This window comes from Leuciscus leuciscus, assembly GCF_965113295.1.
Source record: "Leuciscus leuciscus genome assembly, chromosome: 2".
Classification (NCBI taxonomy): domain Eukaryota; kingdom Metazoa; phylum Chordata; class Actinopteri; order Cypriniformes; family Leuciscidae; genus Leuciscus; species Leuciscus leuciscus.
Window position 1 is genome coordinate 7,544,981 of NC_138726.1, and position 26,403 is coordinate 7,571,383.

The 26,403-nt window shown below is 37.3% G+C and overlaps 1 protein-coding gene across 2 annotated transcripts in view; it reads left to right on the plus strand.

The window, feature by feature from the left end:
• The window catches only part of sbf2 (SET binding factor 2), a 132,719-nt gene that overhangs the window by 7,718 nt on the left and 98,598 nt on the right, over window positions 1-26,403 (plus strand). For both annotated transcript variants that reach the window (XM_082161344.1, XM_082161345.1), the window contains exon 2: window positions 8,173-8,258. In XM_082161344.1, the coding sequence (XP_082017470.1) occupies window positions 8,173-8,258 (86 nt within the window). The remainder of the gene's footprint in view (window positions 1-8,172; window positions 8,259-26,403) is intronic.

Here is a 26,403-nt window from a genome sequence, read left to right on the forward strand (position 1 = left end):
ACGGTTAAGATTAAAATTTGGACACATGCTGCTGTCCCGAGAATTTTAGGTTTATTTCGCTTCCCCCCCCCCCCACCCCCACAATGGTTGTCTATATGCACTGGAAGATTCCGTCCTAAAAACACATTAAACTTTCGTTTACAAAGACGTGAAACTCACCGAGTGGTCAGGGGTGTTCACTGATATATTCCCTCAAAAATCGCTGAAAAAGATGCATTCCAACAGGTTTTATTGTAGTTTTTGTCCAACTCCATTGACTTAATAGGACGTGCTGTGAGACCGCAGCACCTTTACGGTATTACTCCGCCGCTTCTTCTTCTGCTTCTTCTGTGTATTCAATGAAATGCCCGTGGTTTGCTTGCAATTGGCAAAGGTGCATTATCGCCACCAACTGGGCTGGAGTGTCTATTATTCAAGCTCTCAACGGAAGAATCACGGGTGTGACGCGTTTGGCAAAATAGGTCCACAAAAGCGAAATAAACCTAAAATTCTCGGGACAGGAGCATGTGTCCAAATTTTAATCTTAACCGTTCTATTTCATCAGATACGATCTGTAAACAGGGCTTTAAGTGTAAAATACCGAACTTGTCCTTTAAATGATTCATGAAATGTGATTACTTCATAGCACCATAGTATGAGAAAGGAAATGAAAAAGATATCAGTATCATTTTAACTTAAATAACATGGCAAGACACACTTATACTTAAAGTTGTGATTGGTTTTATAAGGCATGTCGGGTGCAGTTGTATGATGACTAGGCTAAATGAAACTGTAGGCTAATGTGTCTGCCATGCTATTTACATTTTTATGGAACTTTCTTTTTCTTCACTACATTGCAAAGCATAATATGAGTCTTTTTCCTCCACTTAATTTCAGGAAAAAATGCAGTTCCTCATTATTTGAAAGTGAAGAAATCAAGATCTTCTCCGAGACCCGACAGTGATGTCCGTTTCGTGAGCGAATCTTTTGAGCCGATTTTTCAATCAACTGGTTCACTAATAACATCAAATGGTTCATTTATGAATTTGACTGATCCAGAATATTAAACTTGCAGCAGTTAAAAGTGAATCAAGTAAACAATAAACACTTGATTTAGTCTTGTCCCGCTCAAATGAGCCAAGATCCGGGAGTAATGTGATATTCTCAAATCAAGTGTTCTCCTAATCATTCATAATAATGTCTTACTTAGCTCTGGTCTATCTTATTTGTGTTGCATTAGAAACTTTTCTTTTACTGGAGGAATATTTTATTAGTGTTTCTCTACTTTAACTTAAGTACAGGGTTTGTGTACACCGTCCACCACGAATAGATATTTCATAATTAAAGGGATACTTCACCTATAAGCATCAAGCTTTGTATCAGTAGAAACCTGGTAGTATTTTCGAATGACCGTGCTCGTGCTTCCCTCCCTCATGTCCCCCTGAGACGAGAGATTTCTGTATTGTGCGTCTAGAAAAAACCCTCAGATGACGCAAAAATCGTCATTTAGCGTCATCTGAGGATTTTTTGTCCAGAGGCGAGAGACTACAGCCAGTAGGAGGAGCTCGGTCCGCATGTTTTTAACCCGCCCATAGGGGGATCTCACGATAAAACAGCGTCTTTTCAGTTTTGAGTCAACTAGTCACCTAGTTGTATCATTTCTTCCGATACTGCCCTCTGTAACCGGTAGGCGTGGCTTGGGAGTGGCCTCGTAGGGCAGCGAAGCAAGTTCATTCTGGGAGTTGTCTTTCATCCACATGAGCCGAAAAAACTTTTTCTGGCTTTTCTCAGTCTAAGAAGAAAAGTCTGAGTCTGAGAAAGTCTCAGTCAGTCTCAGTCTCACTCTTCTTCTTCATCTTGAAAACTTGAATCTGTATTTTTTAAAGCTGAATATTTGCAGTCTAAGAATTCAGAACAAAAAAAATTGCAGTTTGAAAATACATGTCTATAAAATTCAGCCATAAAAACATTTCAATTCGTTAAATTTCAAATGTTCAATATTCGTTTAAAGAAATCAAATTCAGAACTATTTAAAATACCACATAAAATTCAAATTTGTTAGATGACACTTGTAAATAATTCAAATTTACACAATTCAAATTCAAATCATTTTGTCATTTTATTAGCTCCATACTAATGTTGTATTTTCTGTGCATTTAGTGAAGACAACTCCAGAACATTTCCTATCATGTATGCATATGAAAGATATGAAAAATATGAAAAGCCAATCAGAGTAATTATGGGGTGGAGCGACAGGTGTAGCCCCACCCCCCTCTGCAGGCTGCAGCCAGGTCCTTCTCGCTGTGAGACCCGCTTTCTGTGCGCGCACTTCGCTTCGCGATTGCCTTCAGAGAAAGGCAGATTTCTGTATGGTCACTTTGGCAGTGTGCCAGTCAGAGTTATTTTAACATCAAGCATGTCCCACTCTTTATTGTCTCATTCATGTGTTTCATCACTCTACAGTGTCAATAAGTGATGTGCTACGCGTATACATACTACGACATACATGATATAGCAAAATCTCTAGCGAGACATCAGCGCCCAGCCCTATAACATATACCTTATTAAAGTTTTCCCTAAATATTGAAATAAATGTTTTAGTTTCAGAATATTTAGGCCTATGTTCTAACATTTTATATTGTGGTTGTCATTAATTCATTTTAGATAATTTATATTGGTCACACTCAACTGTAGATATCGGTATTGGCATCGGCCACTGACCAGAAACAGTGTTATTAATATATTGTGAATATCCTATATATCACCTATAACTACTGTAGGTAATGAGTTCCAGCTTAGGTGAAGTTAGCACAGATAACAGGTTGTGTCAGCAGAAAATGGATTTGCTCTAATGAATATGAAGCATGTTGTCCTTGATGTTCATGCTGTTATTTTGTGTGTTTGCCCTGAACATTTTATTCTTTAGATTCTGAATAATAAACACAATATTTGTGTCCTTTGTTGGGGAATGATGTCTTTATGACTGATTATCATTAAAAGCTTCTTGTTCAAAGCATCGTCCTGTGGGGACAGTCCTTCTTTTTAATGTCCATTTGTTATTGATATTCGCTTCCTGCTTTGATTTCCTTTCAAATGAAAGAGTCAATTCCTGGCAAAATCACAAATACGTGCAAAGTCAATGCTAACATTACGAGCGTAAATGAGTGCCTTGTGGTTGGAAATGACACTTTTAACGAACAGAGGAAATGTTTTGCTGCCACTGGACAGTGGAAAACTCAATTGGCAGACCATATAAATGTTTGAAGTTTATTACAAATAGTCTCATTTTAACACCTCTATCATTTTATGGATAGTAGGATGTTGATATCAGGACTGATTGCTTCATGGAAAGATAAGATGGTGGAATCAATTGGAATTGTCACGGAAGTGACACACACTTTGTTTTGGTTTCTTCAACTAGGTTGTTTTGCAATAGAAGATTGCGGTTTTGGGCCTAGATCATTTGGATTCGCCATTAAGATGTTTATCATTTCAGACAAAATGTACTTGATCAGGAAAAAAGGAATCCAAGTGTCTTCAATGTTCTTTAAAAATTGAAAAACAAAGATGATTGAATTTGTCAAATGATTTGCCTGCTTTAAACGTCCATCTTTGTCCCTCATTATAGCTGGTGAAAGGTTATACTGATGAACTGTTGATGAACTTGGGTTGATCACATCTAGTTTCCTGATCCATGGAAATATCTGGAGCAGTTTGCATTGGATGACCTCTACCCCAACTCTCTGACATTGTTGACCATATTTCATTGTATGCTATTTTATTTGACCAGTTGTAATAAGAAGTCATAATATGATCATCAAGAAGAGCTTGAGGATCTTTGATGCTGAACTGCTTTGCACCTTTGTTCAGAGCGCCCCATGGTGAGGTTGAAATCAGACAGCCAAAATAAATTACACTTATGTCATTTTGCTATTTGTTGTATTCGTTTCTGGCATATCAACCCTTTGGAAAACCCTATGAGTTACATTTCGCTCCCAACATTTATTTTTCAGTTCCACAGCTGCTCGGGTCTACTGGCTCTCTTCCTGGAATTTAGATGTTTTGACATCACAGATTTGGTAATCTTTCTTACCCTTTACCATGCAAATGATAGCATATTCCTTTGCATATCTTGTTTTTTGGACAGCAGTGTGACGGCCGATTGAGGGATGGCTCTGGGATTTCTGGAAAAACATGTACTTGTTTTGTGAAGCAAAATATTTGCTTTACGTAAATGATATAGTGCAGATTGCAGAACTTGGGCATCAGAATTTTTCTAAAGCCTAGTACAGATGGGATGTGTTACGTTTCCCTTGCACACCTGTTTGATGAGCCAGTTTTAGGTTAGATGTTAACGTGGTGGTGACGCAAAGAGACACTAACTCCCAGTGTTCGGCTGTCTGTGCTTTCTGATTTATACAAAAATGTCTGGGCAGAAAGATGGATTAAAGTTTCCAGTGAACAAGAAAAATATAAGTCTGGAGTATCGTTTTTGATAGCACAAATGAAGGAATGTCAGAGCTTTTTGAGCGCTTGAAATGTGAAAGACTTTCCATCCATCCATCCACCCATCCACCCACCCATCCACCCATCCATCCATCCATCCATCCATCCATCCATCCATCCATCCATCCATCCATCCATCCATCCATCCATCCATCCATCCATCCATCCATCCATCCATCCATCCATCCATCCATCCATCCATCCATCCATCCATCCATCCATCCATCCATCCATCCATCCATCCATCCATCCATCCATCCATCCATCCATCCATCCATCCATCCATCCATCCATCCATCCATCCATCCATCCATCCATCCATCCATCCATCCATCCATCCATCCATCCATCCATCCATCCATCCATCCATCCATCCATCCATCCATCCATCCATCCATCCATCCATCCATCCATCCATCCATCCATCCATCCATCCATCCATCCATCCATCCATCCATCCACCCACCCACCCACCCACCCAATAAATTATGGACTTTATAAATAAAAACGGACTTGCTATATTTTTTACATCACAAGCATTGATATAAATGAGCATTGTGGTGGCAAGTGTTGCATGGGCAAGAAAATAAAAGTGGAATATGATATGAGTTTATTTTAGTTGTTTGTGTAAATGTGTCAGACTCCAGTTTTGGATACTGAATCATTGTTTTGTCTTTCCTCCAACGCAATGTAGAACCACACCTCAGGACAAGGTTTGGATGTGCAAGTGTTTTCATGTTAGGACCAGATTTTACTCCATTAGCTGAGTTTGATGTTTGTGTCATGACTGTTGACTTCAGTTGTTTGAAATGTTCTTTAAACCAGTTTACACCATGACATATTGAGTGGAAAATCCCATTTGACAGTGTTTCTCACAGGATGTTGTTGAGAGTAGATACTTACTATCATGTGTTTCTGTTCTGTCGTGGGGTTCAGAATCAGGACACGGCAGTTACGTTTAATGTTAATGTCATGTAGTGATGAACGACAAGGGAAATAAGAACCAATTAACATAGAATGTTCTGAAATGTGAGGATTTCTTAAGTGCTGATTGGCTGAGACCTGCAAGCTCAGAGATCTATAACTACTCAACATTAAAGGAGTGGTTGATTATGATTTCACTTTTCTTACTTTAGTTAGTGTGTAATGTTGTTTTTTGAGCATAAACAACATCTGCAGTTACAATGCTCAAAGTTCAAAGCAAAGGGAGATATTTTCTTTTAAAGAAATAGCTTTTTAAGGACTACAACAAATGGCTGGTAGGGACTATATGACATTCATCCCATGTTAGTGACATCACAAACCCTAAAATTTACATAAACCCCGCCCCCGGAACACGATTTATAGATTATCATGACAGAATATGCTAATCAATTGACTAGAAGATAACTACACATAAGCTACATAAATTCATCAACTAACCATTCAGAAATGTCCTGTTGCTTCTACATGTTGTCACTTTTTCTTGAGTCTCTCCATCATTGTCTGACTCTTTGTCTGATTGGTTTGAACATAAAAGGCTAAAAGTTTGTGAAATTTTCAGTGCGTGTCTGTGTGAGGTAAAAGGACATGAGCCGTTGAAGCTCCGCCCTCTATGCCGGGAGCAGCAGCTCATTTGCATTTAAAGGGACAGACACAAAACCGGTGCGTTTTTGCTCACCCTCAAAAAGTAACAATTTTAACATGCTATATAAAAATATCTGTGGGGTATTTTGAGCTAAGACATCACATACACACTCACAAAGACTTATTTTACATCTTGTGAAAAGGGCATTATACCACCCATTAATGGCTACTGTGCTGCCCGATTGTGGACTTTACAGGGTGAGTTTCAAGTCATACAGACAGTATACACAATAATACACAATGCTTGGGTGACGTAAACATGAAAAGGAGTCGAGATTTATTAATCTTGAGTGACTGCTAGGCACGAATACAAAACGAGATGTGACCATTACAAGCCATTCTCATTATCGTGTCCATGGATTACAAACAGTTAAAGGCATAGTTTACCCAAAACTGATAATTTTACTCATGTAATTTCAAATGACTGTTTTCTGTGTGAAACACAAAAGAAGATATTTCAAAATATATATTTCATATTTATAAAACAGACTTTCATTGGAGGGGAAAAAATAAGAAATTTTTCAACATCTTCTTCTATGTTCCAGAGAAAAAACCCATACAGGTTTGGAATGACATGAGGGTGAGTAGCCTAAATGATGACAGAATTTACATTTTTAAATGAGATGATGTTTATGAAAACATTTCTTTTTATTTAAAAAAGTGTAAATTATTTATCACAACATTTAGGTGATTTGGGGTTAGACATTGCATGATTAGACATTATGCAATAAAAAAAATTATATAAAAATGCTTTGGTGTATTATATTCATATTATATTAATTATAAATGCATATATCCCTAATCCATGATAATCTTTATATCCTTAAAGCATAATCTGGTTTGGCAACTCAAGTGTTTGATGACATTGCAGGGTGTTACACTGTGAATCAGGGACCCTGTGAATCAGAACACAGCTTGTATCTTTCTGCACTGTCCACATAAACCCGAGAGGTGCTTAGTCTGTTTAGTGTAGCTCAAGCCCGTGTTTTGACTTTTAAAGCTATGATTTTATCTAGATGCATGTTGACTGTCAGCACTACTGTTTTCCAAGAAAAAAGCGGCATGTCTGTGTCAAAGAAATATATGATTGCATCAAAGAATTTTTTTTTTTTTAACAGTTCACACAAAATATCCCTCTAATTTAATTTCACGTTAGGATTCAGTTTTCCTATTATACACACATTCACACATTTTGGCAAACATTCCTCCTAAGAGTCAAAATACATTTTTTCATATTTCAACAGAGAGCAATTTTCCATTTTCAAGAGCAATATCTGTAAAGATGCCTGTCATTTGATCAGTCATTTAGTCCAAAAATGTGACAAACCATCAATACTTTTGTCCACTACATATCTGGCCTGTTATGACATATTGTTAATGGTCTTTCCAAACTCACATTATGATAACTGTAAAGATCTCCATCACACCGTGACCCAGTATTTACTACAGGTTCCAATTCCCCGTTCCAGATATTATCAAAAACACAGTCGGTGATGCATTCCCCAGATAAGCATAATGAAGAATGATATCTTTCCCCATTTTTCTAGTGTGAGTGTTTGATAATGTCTTAACTCCACGTCTGTGTTAAGATATGAACCCTTCAGTTTGCTTTTAAATCAGAAAAGCCCGGGTCACTTTGACCTCTTAGTCACCATTCCACCAAAATATGCTACATTATCTATTTTTGGTTCTCCACCAGTGGTATTTGTGTTCATAATGACCAGTATTGTCACATTACAATGTTTACACTAGTAAACGCTAATTGACGAAACCCTCTTGGCCCTGTGCACACAATGCTTTCTTTGTCAACAACAAAAAAATGGGCCAGGAAAGACGCCAAAAAGACCAAAAGGAATGCACGAGGAGCGATTTTGCCAGTTAGAAAACCTGGAAATACGATCACGTTTAATAACATTATTATGGTCAGGATTGTCCTGATATGCCCCATACTACAGTTCCTGCTGCTTTGAAAATGTATTTTTCAAAGAAAGTGCTGAAATCGCACATCTTAGTAATGCCTTTTTTTCCTAATACTCCTTGTCTTTTTTTTCTTTTCTTTAGGATCTGGTGAAGGATGTGGCAAGATAATTCAGCGCTTCCCCAAAAAGGACTGGGATGGCACGGCATTTCCCCAGGGCGTGGAAATGGTAAGGAGTTGTTTCTGTTTTCTGAAAACAGAAAACCAAAAGTAGACCCAGATCATTTATCCATGAACAGCTGCCTTCTGGAAGTAGCTAAATGGAAAAAAAAGTAGTGTATATAATCTACCTCGTTGTTTTTCCCAGTTGTTTTCAATGATAGATTGTCAGTTTTTGCCGTTGGTCAGTTTGCCCTCTTGATTTATTTGATCATTCTAAATAGAGTAAATATGACATTGCTGGAGAATATGAATTTGTTTTTGTAACTTTTTCCCTCTAAAAAGTTGCTGAAATCTGTGAGTGCTTCTGCCCACGTCCTCGGAAACTCATGTGGTTCTGATATCAGCCTTTCCTTTTGTCAACAAATGCATAATCATTGTTTACTTAAAGGTTTATCCCAGTCGCCTCCATTTGCTCTAATTGGAGAATTCCTAGCCCATGTCCTGTCCATTTACTTAAATGGCGTGCAGAAGTGCTTCACTGTACTTCAGTCCGATCTAATGCTCTACACACTGGTCCGATTAACATACACAAATCAACTTAACTCAGGACCAAATATTTGCTTATCTGAGCTTGAGAAGTACACGCTGTACATCTCCAGAGTGGCAGTGGCTTTAAAGTTGACCTGATTTTTGAGGTGAGAAGCTTCCAAAGTCCTGCTCAAGCTTGTAGGATTGCAGTCTGGTTGATTGTTGTTTACTTGTTGTTTACTTGTTTATCAAGACATAATACGTAATTATTGACCTTTGCGAGACATCATTGGACTTGTGGTTTGCACATGCTACTTTTTTCATCCAATGAATTATCACAACAGTGTCCTTCTGAGAATGTATTAATTTATTAATAAAGATGATATTAATATAAACTAATATAAAATACACCTGATGACATTTGTTTTTTATATCTGAATTAAGATTCGTTTGGATGTTTTTTCAGGGGCATGAAGTAAAAAATGTCAAGGTGATGCAACTTATAATACATTTTAAAAATAACTAATTAAAAGTCTGGAAAACTTTTGACTTCTGAAAAAATAAAAAAAATGATCAAATGGTGTAACTAGCGTGCAGGATTTAAGGAAAGAATATTTAACTCTGGTCCGTTGAATTATTGCCGTTACACCTAGGGTCTGCTTTATTTTCTAATAATTCAACCAGAGTCAATTATTCCGCTTATACTACGTTTACCACACCTTAAGACATTGTTCAGATGTTGTATTTCAAGACATTTGTCAGGATTTTGTCCTTAAAACGCTGTTTTGTGTAGGACTAATTTCTTACACATCTCATCCCACGCCTCCGTTGCTAATTCCAAAATGGAGAGAGAGAGAGAGAGAGAGAGAGAGAGAGAGAGAGAGATAATAGTGAAACATATAATAGCGAAACTGTAAGTTTATCTGCTTCAAGAACAGCGCCGTTATCACCCCGCTAGTGAGAAATGTCATGTAGCTTTTAAGTTGCTAAACTATTTTACAGATAAAATCGTTAGAGCAGTGGCAAAAAACTTTTGTAAAAAAATAAATTTGTGGCAAAAAAGTTGGAAATAATTTGGTCAGTGTCATTATTGGTTTTGATTATTTTGCTGTTGTAGGCTTTAAGGACCTTTGGAATAACTGAAATAATTTGGCGAAGTGATATGGACATGTAATGCGGTCAAGACCTGCCTGGAACTACTTTAGCCGTGCGTTTCCATGAAAATAATTGCACACCTTAGAACATTCATCAACCAATCAGATTCAAGCATTCAACAGCCCTGTAGTATAATGTGAAATAATACAGAAAACCCCTGCATAATCTCTTAAAATACTGGATAATTTGACCTTTTCATGACAAGGTTGTAAAATGTCATGTGGCGAGACTTCCCAAAATTATACGTATGAATTATAATTCATGATGATAACTTTTTGGAAAATAATAATTAAGATGTGGATACTTGCATGTGTTCCAGCTGTAAGGAACCTGATGGATGCACCATCTGACATTTTTAGAGCCATTAAATTTAAGCTTGGCACATGTATTTTGGCACATCATGGACTCTCTTATTTGTCATTGAACCAAACACAGACTGTTCTCCCTCTGCTTTTATTTTTTATTAGTCACTAACAGTGTTATTGAATCAAATAAATATGCTTGGTTACACAATCTCCATGAATAACAATGGTATTATGATATGTGGCTTTGCATTTGATGTGGAAAGGGTTTGGGCATCAGATCTCTGGAGGGGCATTGGCTATTGAAAGTGAGAAGAGGCTCATTGGTCACTGTGAATCTGTAGGGTCATTCACTCATGTTGGCTGTTAACACTCACCTGCTGAGAGATGAAGCCATGAACACACCGTCTCACACTGATTCTAAAGTCACTATAATTGAACATTATTTACAGTCGGCTGAAATATCGGCTAAACGCAAATTCAATATCTTCAGCTGGGGGTTGAGTCTCTGGTCAGCCAACAGGTTACACAATCTGGGTCAATCCTTGACTTAGATGTTGTTTTTATCATCATAAATTCTTACTGACTTAAGTCTGTGATTCTAAGAGAACTTGATATTTTTCCCACTCCAGGAATGATGGTTGTTTCGTCTAACAGAGACGGTGGAATTGAATTTTACTCAATTTCCGTGGTTTGAAATACTCCATTATTTGGTATAATACAATGCAGGTCCTTTTCCTCAAGAACTTTTTGTATATGTGAAAACTTGTATTCAGTGGCACTGGAGACATTCCATAGGGATTTTATTCAGTACAGACTCAATGGCTTTATGCAGTTCCTGCAAGTTTAGGGAATGTCCTTCAGCAGTTGTAAAGTGTTTATTTTGAGGATCAGGGTTCTTTGTGTCAGCTTGGAAGGCTTGCCATTCACTGGATTTTTCTGTTTATTTGATGCACCATTTTTTTGTAGAGATTGTTGTTGTAGATGTTGGAACCACCAAGCCTGGCACAGTAGAACATAACCTTTCAGTTAATCAGAAATCTAAATTTGCTAGTAAATGTGAGAAAACTCTCCCTTATTAGTCACAATTATAGGGGCTTTTTATGTTCAGGTTTATCAACTTATTTCATAGCTGGGGAATAATATTGGTTGGTTCTTTGGTTCACTATATTGTTGACAATATTGATTAGGCTAACTGATTTTAATCGATCTACATTTTGATGAACTGATATTGATTCTTTAATCTCAAAAATCAGTCTTTTAGTCTGTGCTATTTTCAGGTGGTGCTTGAACTAAACTTCACTAAACATTAATTTATAGAGTGCCTGCCATCCAGTAATCCCAAGGAGTTTTGTCCTTTTTTTACTTTTGACATGAAACAAAGTCTCAGCCTTCAAATTCTGTCAATTTCATCACAAAATTCAAACAATAAATACCGTTTTGAAGCTGCACAATGTCTTTACTTCTATTTAGAGCACCAAGTAAACGGGAATGAACATCACAGAGTATGTTGAAAGAAACAGTAAAAATGTTTCATGTTTTTCAGCTGTGGAAAGACGTCAGTAAAAAAGCTTGTAAACAATGTCACAATGTTAAATTTACCTCAGGAAATCTATTCAATGTTCATAGCTGGATTACTTAGAAAAAATAACATTAGAGAGGAGCATTTTGCTAAATATAAGCACTATATTATATATTCATTATATTTCTACTTAACCCTTCAGTGTGTTATATATATATATCAATTGAATTGAACATGTAGTAATCCAAATTTAATCGATATCAAATTTGATCAAGAGTTTATGAATTGGAATCAAATTGGGAAATCTGTAATTCCCAGCCCTATTAGATGGTCTTCTCACCAAGCATTCCAGAATCTGCTTGAAACAAGCTAGTGTGAAAACGTCAAGTTTGAGTACCGATTTCCATCATTTAAACAATAACTAAATCTTTTATTTTTATTGGCGTCTATAGCATATATTAGATATGTTTTTATCTTATAGTTTGTATTGTAGTTAATTATTCGAATGTAATGTGTTCAGCATATTCAAATGTTATTAGTTGATTTATGTTTGATTAATTGAGATCCTGTTTTGTTCCATTTTCTCATCTCGCGTATTGTTTTTGAGCAAGCGCTGTAGAACAACATTCATCAAACACATTCACATCTCTTTGAACACTGCAGGGACAGCACATGAGCATAGGGTGGGCGATTTATCGTATAAAAATAGACCAGAGATGTATGTATGTCATTGCTTGTTAGTCATTGGGTGTGCCAGTACTCCCAGCAGGCTGCAGAATCAAACCAAAAGAGTGTTTTGCTGGTCCGTGGCTCGAGTTCATCCACTCAGCATCATCTCCGAAGCATTCAGCAACATGTGGAGGACCCCCTCAGTATAGTTTCTGCTCCGTATGTGCACATGTTTTACTGATCTCCATGCCCAATATGTTTCTTATGCTGCGACCTGACCTTGTGTAATTTTCGGCTGATTTATGTGGTTTAAGATTCTTTTACGGTGCTCATGTACACTTATAAATGGTCTTTTGATGGTTATGTGCAGTTGCCGTCAAGCATCTGTGCGTATAAATTTGCAGAGCACTCCGATATGTTGACTGTAATCCTTTATAAGGATAAAAAAAAATACATATATTTCCAATTTCCATCAAATTGCACAGATGATCCTTTAGTCTAGTTGTGTGGGTTTTATGTTAAGCTATTTATTTCGAACGGATTGTTAAATAAGGAAAATAACAAACTCATAAAAGTGCATTGCTGGGGTTAAATGTCCTCAACATCCCCAGCACACTGAAATGAAATGGCCTCAGTCCCATCTTTGTAGTTTTAATGAATATTGTTTTTAACATACCAGCCAGGCAATTTGGATTTTCGTCTCGGTATGCAAATTATTATTATTTGCAGATTTCTACAGATTTCTATTTCACTCTGGTTTCTTTTTCGGAACAGCAGAAATACTTTCTTTACCACAACAACCCCCAGCAAACTAAATAGCTACAGATGAGGAATGTTCCTAGTATAAAAGGATAGAAAAACACCCCATCGTGTTTACAGCTCTTGTTCCAAAGGTGTTTTCAATCTTGGAGGAAGTTCGCCAGCTATTCTCCTTGCGTGCCATTTTTAACCCCGTCTCGCATGAAAGTTCAGCTTTTTTTCATGCAAATTCGGTCATTGCTTACTGCTTAGATCACACTGGAAATACAGTGTACAGAGCAGATTGTACATTAAACATCCCGTCTAAAGATGGTCTACAACTAGGGCAATGCTATTAAGAAAGAAGAGCCAGGCAAACCATAAGCCATGACTGGCTGGATTAGTTATAGATCTCACATAGTTCAGACAGATGTTCTCTGATTGCCTTTTAAACTGTTAAAGATTTAAAATTAATTAGGAAGGCTTATTAACCTACAGTGTACTTTGAATTGAAAACATCATGTCCCTTAATCAGTAACACGTTTATTCACCCATTTTTTATTTATTTTTTCTATCAACCCTTAGCTTGTTGTTAAATGTTTCAGAGTTCATTATATACAGTGGTTATCAAGAAGTATTGGGGCATTTGCATTAATGACATTACATAATATCAAACTAAGTGGGATTTATTTTAGAGAGAGATTGTTGTTAAGCAAAACATTTCACAACAAATGTTTGTTAGGTTTCAAATACTAAAATGCTCGATGTACTGTTCAAAGTGAAGACGATTGACATTTCTTCTTGTCAAAATTTACAGGTGCTGGTCATAAAATTAGAATATCATCAAAAAGTTGATTTATTTCAAGAATTCAACTTAACAGGTGAAACTAGTATATTATATAGACTCGTTACATGCAAAGTGAGATATTTCAAGCCTTTATTTGTTATAATTTTGATGATTATGGCTTACAGCTTATGAAACCCACGAAATCAAAATCCCAGAAAATTAGAATATTACATGAAATCACACAGTAATTACACAGTGATACCATGATCATTGAGCCAGGTTTTGGTTCTTTTGGCAGTGTGGGCAGGTGCAAATCCTGCTGGAAAATGAAGGAAGCATGAAGTGCTCTGAAAATGTCCTGGTAGACGGCTGCGTTGACTCTGGATTTAATAAAGCACAGTGGACCAAAGTCCTCTTTTCTGATGAGAGCAAATTTTGCATCTCATTTGCAAACCAAGGTCCCAGAGTCTAGAGGAAGAATGGAGAGGCACACAATCCAAGATGCTTGAAGTCCAGTGTGAAGTTTCCACAGTCTGTGTTGGTTTGGGGAGCCATGTCATCGGCTGGTGTTGGTCCACTGTGCTGTCCACTAAACGCAGCCGTCTCTACCAGGACATTTACAGAGCACTTCATGCTTCCTTCAGCAGACAAGCTTTATGGAGATGCTGACTTCATTTCCAGCAGGATTTGCACCTGCCCACACTGCCAAAATAACCAAAACCTGGTTCAATGACCATGGTATTACTGTGTAATTACTGTGTGATTTCATGTAATATTAAAATTTTCAGGGATTTTGATTTCGTGGGTTTCATAAGCTGTAAGCCATAATCATCAAAATTATAACAAATAAAGGCTTGAAATATCTCACTTTGCATGTAATGAGTCTATATAATATATTCGTTTTTACCTGTTAAGTTGAATTCTTGAAATAAATCAACTTTTTGATGGTATTCTAATTTTATGACCAGCACCTGTATAGTGACTTCATCATATATCCATTAAAAATGAGCTTGACGTCAGTTGGTTAACAGTCACAAAGTTAATTTGGAGTAAAAGTTCTCGCATCACCTGGCTCAACTTTATTTTTATTTAATTTTAATTTTTTTCTTATTATTTACAGATTTTTACATTGTTACGTCGTGTTTTGTAACATTATGTTACGTTATTATTATTGTGGAGCCCTGGTATTTTGTTCGCAGATGCTTCTTGTTTTTATATTCTATTATTACAGTATAAAACAGTGACAGTCCTCTACTCTGAATTTATATGAGGAGGTGCGGAAGTATTTCTGTCATTTCGCCTGGAGTGAGGAACGAGGTTTTGAATGTCAAAGTGTCAGTGTTTTCTCTCTCTGAGAGCGAGGTTTCTCTCGCCAATGGGAAGGAAATGGAAACCCAGACCTGGAGTGATTACAGAATGCTTTAAGCTGGGAAATATTGTGATATTTAACATGAGACAATTTTTCAAGGACACAATATGGTTTGCTTTTGCTATACTTGACATTCAGCGTTGTGGCGTACCAGGAATGCAAAAACCTGCAGGCAAGATGATGTTCAGTATGACGGCACTCTTGCTCAAGTGTCCAAATGGTTTCAGAACAAACATGGATCCAATTTAGAAAAGTGTATTCATTCAAAAGTGTTCATTCTGTCGATTAAATAGGTGTTGCTCAGTAATTGTATTGTGGTTTGACTGTGATCATGGTAATGTTTGTTTGGAATGATGGTTTTGAGCGTCGCAAATCGTTGTTGCAACATGAATTTACTCTCAGAACCTCAAACAGAGGAAAGTTGACATGCTTCACAGATAATGAAGGAATAACTGACCTTATTTCATGTTTTTTTCTCTTTGATTTCGGTGGGCTGCAGATTATGTAGTAATCAATAAAATCACACTTTATGTTGACTCACGAATGTTTAACTCACAGACAAGCATGTACTTACTTGAGTCTGCAGCTATATTAGTCACATTATAAGGGCTGAATAGTCCCGTACATTCCTCTGTGACTCAAGTTCAATGCTGAATGTCAGGGTCACTTGATTGCAAGCAAGCCACAGTGTGTCCTCACATAAAATGGCTCATGTTAAACACGGAAATGTTTAACATGTTTTTGTAGATCAGAAATGCATTTATATAGAACACAGTGTTTCTTTTGTTTTGTTTTGTTCTTTTATTTTTAGTCTTTTTACCCTTTTGTAGGACATACAAATGTAGACAGGGCAGGTCGTACTCAAACCTGGGTCATCGTAAACCTAAGGTTTGAGCTCTTGTATGTCCAGAGCGTGTGCACAGTCCACTGCCACAGCTGCATTTTCTTCTGGGCTTAAGAAAAGATGCCTTTTATCTGTAACAGGTCCATTTGATTGGATTCCTGATGGTCTCATGGGTTTGTGTGATTTTTAAAATGTCAAAGCAGATTGGGTGTCCTGGTCCTGGAGATGCTTTAGATGGGACCTTTCAGCTGACAAACGAGCTGAATTTATGACAGTGCCGATGGCCTGTGTTCAGATGCATCCCTGAGAGGTTTTATGTCGGATATGACCTTTGATCGTGATTAAACTGGATGTTATAAATAAATAAGTTGTAGATGATGTACAGTAGTAATATGGAGCCTTTTGTTCATTCATGTTTTTTTTTTTTGCTCTGTTATTGTTCTTGAAGAAATGAGGGCTTAAAACAAACAGTAAGACAAGTAACAGAATCAAACCTCTATGATCATGAGATTTAACGATGAGTACTGAATTTGGGGGATTATGTTAAATATGTTCAATCTATTCAATATTATTTTTGTTAATGTGCTTTTAATACACTTTTTATTTGACCACAAGACTGTGCCTGAGGACAGTTCCCTGCCTTTTTCCTCATGTCACGACTTGCAAGAATGAGAGCACGAAGACTCTTTAACAGTGCCTCTGTTTTGATCTTTAGTAGCGAAAAATAAGGATAATTTTGTTCAAAACAGTCATTTGTTTCCATGAAAACAATTATAATAATAGAAATCCCCACATTCATGTACCCTAGCCATGTGAGCTGTGAGCCCAGTGCTGACAATAAATACAAATAAACCGTTTGTAATATTAGGCTAACTTACCCTATTTATTCATGAAATAAAGAAATAATCACTGTCAGGATAGATTTTAAAGTTAAATTACACAAACAAGCAAGCGGTTTATTTTTTAAAATCATATTAACATGAAGTAACCTATGCATTTGGTGAATGCTTCTCTACCGTTTACATGTATTCCCCTTGCAAACAGATTTTTTTTTTTAAGCTTGGCTCCTGAACTGGCTGATGTTGAGTATCACTTTTTCAAGTGGTCGATAAACATTGACATTAGTTGGATTACTTGAGCATCTCAAGGCTGTGCATGGGTTTCTTCTTCTGATAAAGTTACTCTTTTACCTCTTTGTCACTGTCACCAAGATCGCTTGCCATTAACCTCTGTCTCAGGAGATATTTGCTCTTGCAGATATCTTCATTCCCTGGCACGCATGGAGGCTTTTCGCTTTATGGCCAGAGTGATGGACTAAAATGTTCCTGTTAAACTAACAACAAGTCCCATTCATCTAACCTCCTACGAAAGTACGAGCCATTTTGGCAACGCTCACTGCATGAGCATTGCCTTCCCCAGCATACTGGGACTGAGGCGGACATAGACCCTTGGCACCTCCTGAAGCCAGTTGGCCTTATTGCTCCTCGCTGCAATGCTTGTTTTATGTCTCCAGCAAATAAACCCAGAATCATCTGCTTTATTTCTACTGACTGCATCAAATGGATTATGTCCCTCATCTTGTAAGCCTGAAGAAAAACATACTTCCTCTACTCTATGTATTTTTGTGGAAGAAAAAAAAAATGTTTTTGTAATTTAAAAAAATCTGGTGATATACATCGTAAGTCATGTTGCCTGATTTATTTTACATTGGAGAACATAATAACTCTAGTGGTTTAACCTGAAATATTATTTATTTGTATAAAGTGCCATTGGAAAGTTCAGCTAGTATTAATGTTTTTTAAAGAAGTCTCCTTTATGCTCACCAAGGATAGCTTTATTTGAGCAAAAATATTAATAAAAACAGTAACATTGTGAAATATTATTACAATTTAGAATAACTGTTTTCTAGTTTAATATATTTTAAAATGTAATTTATTCCTGTGATGCAAAGCTGTATTTTCAGCATCATTACTCCAGTCTTCAGTGTCACATGATGCTTCAGAAATCATTCTAATATGCTGATTTGCTGCTCAAGAAACATTTTATATTTATTGTCAATGTTGAAAACAGTTGTGCTGCTTAATCTTTTTGTGAAAACCGTGTTATGTTTTTTTTTCAGGATCCAAAGAACAGCGTTTATTTGAAATATAATATTTGCGACTGTTAAAAGTTCTTACTTTCATCAATTTTGATCAATTTAATGCGGAATAAAACAAATAATTTCTTTCAAAATAAAAAATGTATTTACTCTATAATTTATATATACATATATAGAGAGAGAGAGAGCTCAATGAGACATGCCTTCTGACACAACTGAAATGTTCTGTGGTCACTAATGTTTGCATGTTTGCGACAGCTATGTACTGATGAAATAAAAAATTCCTTGTCGGAGCCCGACATCCTATAATGAAGGAATGTGACCTCCCACAAAGAGGGGGGGTCGTAACCGTTTGTGTCATCTATCTCATCTGTTGCTCTGACTTTTTGAACTTCTTTTCCCTTTCCTCCAAATCCCTGTTGTAATCTGGAATGTGCTTCTTACTTCCGGGAAGGACGCATAAAGTATTTAGAAAATGTGTAAATAGTTGTAGTTTGGTCTGTTGTCTACTGTATACAGAGGCACTCTTGGAGATTGTATATTGTATATATAACTGCAGATATTTCACTATTTTATAAATGGAAGGCTGGTTGTGGCATTAGGCAGGTATTGCACATACTAAGATTTAAGGATATGAAGTGCATGATTAATGATTTCACCAACTCAATTTGCTCTGCTGGTTTCCGGTTGTGTCACCGGGGGCAAATGTGCGAATGGCTGAAGCTCACGTCTCACAGTATTTTTTTTTAGTCAGTATTTGTAAAACAAAGGGGGGGGAAACAAAACAAAACAATCAGAATCCCAGCATGCGTCCAAATTTTGGACAAAAAACCCCCGAAAAGATGTGTTTGTCAGGAAGATCTTTTCATGAGTAATCACCTTGTGAACTGCAGGAAAAGCATCATCAAGAGGTAGTCATAGGTGAGATTTGCCGCACGGTCGGTCCGGTGCTATCCAGGTCTTTCCTGTGGGTCTGTGTGCAGAGGGAAGCTCAAAGCCAGAAAAAAATTATTTGTATAATTTATTTATTTTTTGTAAAGAAAATTCATGAGATTGCCAGAATATTTGGGTGCTGATTTAATGGAAACATTTAGACTTGTTTTGACTAATAAATATGAAAAGGAAATGTATGACAGTGTACAGTGCACACAGGACCTCTGAGAGCTATGTGGCCCCTTGAATTGATTAGTATCTGCAGTTCCTGGCAGAGGGCAGACAAAGCATGATAAAACAAAGGACCAGGGAGCTGAGCCATACTCCGAGAGCTTTGTTATTTCCTGCTGTCTCTGTTCATCTCGGCTACCAAAGGAAAACCTGCTAACAAAGGACCCATAGCAGGCCCACAAGTTCAAAAGCATTCAATGAGATCCCAGCGTTTAACAAGATAAAGATGCACACAAATAAAAGCACTTTGGCTCGGCAGCTTGAGTGCTTCGGATTGTCTGGTGTGCCCGTAATGTCTCATTCTCTCTGGGGGACCAACTTGGTTAACATCATTCAGACAGAACAAGAAAAAATTGCTGACTTCTACCAAGACAATTCCTGGTTATTCAAGTTTCTGGCTAAGGGGAAGGTAATTAAGGGTCTGAGCTGGTCTTAAAGGTTACAGATCCCCAGGTATGGACCACATGTGGATTGGTGGGAAATCACAAGGGGTTGAGAGGGGGTCTTACCCCACTAATTAAGTCCTCCCGAATGAAGTCAAAACAAGAGGTTGGGGGTTTAAAAAATTAAAACCAGTTTAATTATATGTATGCAAGGAACATTTCAGCTGCATTGTCAAATGTTTTAGTAACCATAAATGTTTAGATCAACTACTTAGTCAGACTTAGTCGTTTTTGCCTGCTGACGCCGAATAGATGCTTGTCAACAGAAGTCACCTTAGGAGCAATAATAGGCTGCATGGGTGCTTTTTGTTGAGTGCAACTAAAAGTCTTTAGTGGATGTTTGGATAAAGATACTTTGGGTTGTGTGACACAAACTTTAAAGAAACTAAAAAAATAAATAAAAAATAAATAAAATTAAAACACCATTGCACAAGAAGTCTTACAATTCAGTGTGTGAACTGGATAGCTATCACGATCCTCTGTCAACATTTTTTCATGAGCGAATGCTAGACCCCGACACTGCCCCAATGGGGTTGTCTTTTAGTGCAATTAGGGAACCTTGAGTCTCTTTGGATAAAAAGCATCCGCTAAAACCAAGCAATCAGGTAACCCTGACATACTGTTTGACTGTATATGTACATTGATGTTCAACAGTGTTTGCTCCCTTAACTCTGTGAATTTATCCCCCCTCTCCTGAGAGTTGGTTTCTCCATTCCGCACGGAAGTACCTCTGTGAACGTTATTGACTCTGACATGTGGTTAAGTGGCCACCAATTATGTTGGCCCACTCTCTGCTGGCTGTGCCATATCCTTCCCTCCATTTCTGTGAGCAGACCTGGGAAACTGTTTATGCATTTGACGCCAAATAAACCAAATAAATGCCAAATGCAGGATGATCAATGGAAGAAAAACAGTCAAGCCAAACAACAAAACAAAACAAAACAAAACACCACTGAACAAAACCAAACAAAGAACAGAACAAAACCAAATCAAACAACCAAACTGAACCAAAAAAACAAACGAAACTAAGATATCCATCAGATGTATGGCTATACCTGTAAGATAATGCAAACAAAAGTGATCAAGCCAAAACAACAAAACAAAACAAAAAATAACAGCAAAACAGAACAAAACCAAACACTGAACAAAATAATAACAAAATAATAATCAAACAACAAAACAGAGAGGAAAAAAAACAACAACTAAGAAAGCAATCTGACTATACCTTTACTACAGAGATGGGATTCTTCCGTATTTATATGGATTTCTGTATTTTCTGCCCTGAAAAGTATGATCCATGTGAATTGTGTAAATCCAAGAAAAAATAATACAGTTGTGGTCAGAATTAATGGCACCCCTGATAAATATGATCAAAAATGGCTGTAAAAAATAAATCAGCATCGTTTATGTTTCAATGATATTTTGATCTTTCATTAAAAAAATTGCAAAAATCGAACCTTTCATTAAAGTAAAATAATTGAAAGTGGGGGGGAAATCACATGTTTTTCTCCAAAACACGTTGGCCACAATTATTTGCACCCCTAGAATTTTTTACGGGTAAAATATCTCTGAAGTATATTCCCATTAATATTATTTCACAAAATCCCCATTTTGACCATCAGGGCAATAATTAAGAAGTTCCAATCAACTAAACATGTTACAAATCTGCCAGGTAGAGGACGTGTGTCTATATTATCTTTATTCACGGTGAGGAAGAAAGTTTGAGTGGCTAAAGACTCTCCAAGGATCACAGATGGAGAATTGCAGAGATTACTTGAGTCTTGGGGGACAGAAAGCCTAAAAAAATATTTTGGAGAAAAGCATTTATTTCATAATGTGATTTACCCCCCACTTTCAATTCTTTTACTTCAATGAAAGGTTAGATTTTTGCGAATTTTTTGAATGAAAGATCAAAAGGATAACAATGCACATATTTTTTTACAGCCATTTTTAATCATATTTACCAGGGGTGCCATGAATTCTGACCACAACTGTAAATAATTAATACACCGATTTAATGTATGTTAGCCAGGGTCCAAATCTGATCAGTTGAAACTGTTACTCTGCGTTACTTTTTTTAATGAATTTTGACAATGCGTGGCAGTGAGAATGAGATGTGGCTTAATGCGATCATCAAATCGCAACGGTTGTGATGTAATATAGTCTGACTGATGTGCTGAATGTTTCAGAGTACTGGAAGTGTAAGTAGTGATTTCAGTTTCGATTCACAGTAAATGCTACTCTGCATGTGCTGTATATTTGAGTCTCTTATAATTTGCATTTGGAAACGCAACATTCGTCATGGGACTTGTTTATAAATCTGTTGTTGTCAACAAAGAAGTGATAAAGGTGAAGGATTTCTTTCTTTTTTTAATTTAACTGATCACATGGCTGACACTAATACCATGTAGCAGTCTTGCACGTCAAGGTATTCTTGTGCAACCAGTTGATCCTTGTAAAATCCTTGTCATCGTCATCAGTATGACATCTATAGTAAACGTGTAAGTCCATAAATTCCTGTGTAATGAACAGCCATTGTGTTGTGAATAAAGGAAACCCTCCCTTCATTCAAAAGCAGGGCCATTTTCGCCTTCCTGCTGAGAGTGAAGAGTGGCCGACTCACGTGACTGTCCAACCTGCAGCGTGGAGCTGTTGTTTAGTCAGCTGAAAAACATAAACAGAGGGAAGATAGCTGATTGGAAGGAGGGAAATGTGGGTGGTGACGGCCGCTCTGAAAACCACAGGAAACACCTGTGCCCACTTCACTATCGCTGCACTCACAGGCAGGGGTCTGCAATGTGACGTAGAGCCATATTGTGCCTCAATCCAGTCCTGGGACAAAGGTGTTTACCCTTGGCTAGTCAAAGCACACCGTACTGGAACTGCTGTTTGTTGTTTAGCTTGTGAAGTCCAACAATCCTGATGATGTTGTTGATGTTTGGTTGATGCATGTTATATGGTCATTCAAAAAGAGGTTTATTCACAGTGATGCATGGACTTCCATGTCCATGGAGGAATCATTCCAATTCCCGGGCGAAACTTGTTCCCATTCAGATTTCGAGTTGACCAACACAAAGCTGCTTGGTTTTAAAGTGACTTGTGTGTGAGCGTTGTGAGGCGTTTACAGATCAAATCTTAAACGTACAATATGTAATTTCTTTCGGACGTGGAGCTCTCGGCATCTCGAAAACACAGCGCTGATATTGATTCTCGTTTTAGTTCTCCTTTTTTATCCAAAGTCTGCTTGCCATTGTCCATAATGTTTGAACGAAACAACAACAGCGTGCAGATAGACATTACGAACTACACAGTTGTCCACGTCTGTCGCCTTTAAAGAGAAAATACTCAGCAATCGTGCTGACTTATGAATTTGCACATGGTTTGTCTTAATAAAGCATATTAAAAACACCACATAGACATATAAACAACATTTAAAAGCTCGATTTTCACCACAGGGGGACTTTAAAAATATATTGTAGTGTGTGATGCGCCACGATTTTCAAATGTTTGCAGGTTTGAGATTTGAAAGAAGAAAATCTGTGAAGATTTTCCTAATGTGCGTGATGCAACCAGATTTCACAATCGGTTAAGATTTAAAAACTCCTGTAGTGTGAGCCTGGTTTTAGGGATGTGTACAAACCCCTAACTCTATTAAACAACAGTGCATGACAGTGTTGCCAAGTCCGGGTTTTCCTGCGGAATTGGGCTACTTTTTTCTACCCCCTGGAACACGATTTTTACTGGGGAACACAACTGGAATGCGATTGGGCTAGTTTTGGCCATGATTGGGCAGGTTTTGAATAGCAATTGGACTGCTTTTGTTACACAAACCTGGCAACCCTGGTGCATAACTCGTCAAATCACTGTGTGCTATGGACATTAATGAGACCTCAAAACAAGCAACCTGTTGCATAGGGATATGTTCCCTAATAAGAGATCAGACTTAGACTTTTTTGGCACCATATCAAACTGGTAAAAGGAATTTCAGAGAGACTTTGGAATGAGCTTTTCTCACTTAGAACACAATAACAACTACATAGCAACATGCTAAAATCACTGAGCACCATAGCAACCGAGAATGTTGTAGAATGTATTTTAGTTAAATTATTTCACATCTATTAAAACAGTGTAGTTGAGGTTGAGCTCCACCAACAGGGCAAAACTGCATATATGCTTATGTGTGAAAGATAAAAAAGTAGTTGTTAACATCCCAATAGACCTTAACTGACCTTTTGTATTTGTAAAGAACGTGCTACCACCTGTCCTATCATTTATTTAATTTTTTTACACGAGTAAAATTCATTGCCGTATTCCGGGCAATGGTGGGAAGTTCCAAGGATCTCGAAAGTGTTTCCCCCACTGCTGTTTTGGGAATACAAACTGAAAGCAAAATGTTTAGAGTGAAACATCACTCAACTCTCTGAGGACTGCTGCATGTTTGTGCTGTTAGGATCGAACGTTTTCAGGCTAAAATTCACCCGTTCAAATGTCAGTGTGTTTTCAATTTATACTGTTTTAAAAAAGGAAATTCATCTCAAGTGAGGAAATCTCCCCAGAGGAGTGGACTAGCGAAGTGCACGACTGATCCAGCTGTATGAGCTACTCTCGGGAAATGTGCGGCTGAAGTAAATGACACGTTATACTCTCACCAGATCGAGGACATGCCGTTTGCCTTTTCCTCTGCATTTCTGACATGCTTCAATTGTCATCAGCTCAATAAAGAACAGGTCATGATGAAATTACGATGCTGTCAATATGTTGCTCGTTTGGCATATTTAGTGTCTCCACATTACTCCACCCACTCTGGTAAATTATAAGCATCCCCATTGACTAACTAAAAATATCTGTCCCTAAAGTGAACCATATGTGCGGTATTGCATAACTGACCATATGAAATATCCTGACCATAGCTGAATTTAGAACAAAGTCGTATTGGTAATGTGAAAACTGCATGTGTTACCTCAGTTTTGTGGGTAATTTAGATCTGTTAGCACATGCTCTGATGGGTTAGGTCCATAAAAACAATTCTTTTTATTTTTTTTGACCCTGAAGATGTTCTCAGGAAGTGTTTTCATCACAGGTTATTCCAGGTTTCCTTCAGCTCAACACATTCAGGCACAAGAATGGGGTCTCCATCTTGGCTCAGCTGAGCATTTCCTACCCTTGGTCTGTGGCTGACAGAAATAGACTGTCCCGTATTTGGGTTCAGCATTAGCTGCTGCCCGTTCTGATAAAACTGTACAGTGTTGACAGAGGGTGACTAGTGCTGACACCTCTTTCCCCAGTGTTATTGTTCTTCTTCCTGTGAGATTTTCAGCTGTTGTCCACCTAGGCGAGAAGGTTGTGATGGGTCAATAAGTGTCTATTCCATTTATAATCTATATTCTCACACCTTATGAAAACACACCCTCTCTCTTTTCCTCACACACTGCCTACTTGGACAGCTTTTTTTAGTCATCAATATGCTCCCGATGCAAAGGCTCAATTATGTCTTAAAATACTTTTTTGTGTGTTTTTGGCTAAATTCTAAGGCAGTGTCGCATAAGTCCTGTGAATCAGCTGCCTATGCTGAAAATCTTATTTACTGTTTTTGCCTTATTGATTATAATGGAAGTGTTCAAGTGAGCCTAAATTAAATATCGTAATTGACACTTTTAATGATTAGTTAAAGAGATGAAAACCAGTTAAATCAGTCATAATTTACTTATGTTGTTTCAAACCCATTTGACTTTCTTTCTTCCCCACAACACAAGGAAATAATTGTATTGAATATCTGGTTAGGTATCTGGTTTCGCTGACACCCAGTCACGGGTCAGCAAAAAAGTCCATGTTTGGTCATTTTCTGAGTGCTCCGATTGGATTCAGTGAAAATCGAACACAGTAAATTTGTGGTGGCTGCCATTTTGTGCTGCAGGTATACATATTTTTGTAGACCAAAAACCTGGAAATGAGTATTTCTAGTTCCATCGTCTTTAAGTCAATGGATTTTTCAAATGGGTTTTCAGTTAAAAGGATCTGTGGTTAACACAAGTTCAAAATGATCATGACGTAAAATACATCAGTAATACATTCTACTGATTTTTGAAGCTTTTAGTTGTCTTGAAAAAGGCAGTTGCTTACAAGTGGCTTAATGGGACTACAGAGGTTGCCAGAGACATTAAACGTCATCAGCCGAAAAGACAAACTCATCTACTTACTAGTCCACTTTCACAGCCTCGTTCTGTTTATAATGCGCTCTTGCCATTCTAGCTATTCTAACTTGAATTTGCTGGGGAAACTTAAAAAAAAAAAAACACTGAAAGAGCTTAGTGATGTTAATGCTGAAGTCATGTAACCGTGGTGTAGTTTGTTTATAGCCTACTTTTAGATTTTATTTCTACCGATTGTATTTGTGTTTTTAAACACATTTTAATTATAATTTGTGAGCATTTGTGAATATTTGATGATGAACAAAACATTTGTTGGTCACAGAGCTTATTTTCTGCTATAGTCCAAAAGCCAATGGAAAAATCCTGTTGGGGTTTTTGTCGAGGGAACCAGGTTGATGCTTACTTCTGGGTTGACCGCTCTATTGCTCTCCTATGTGCCATCCA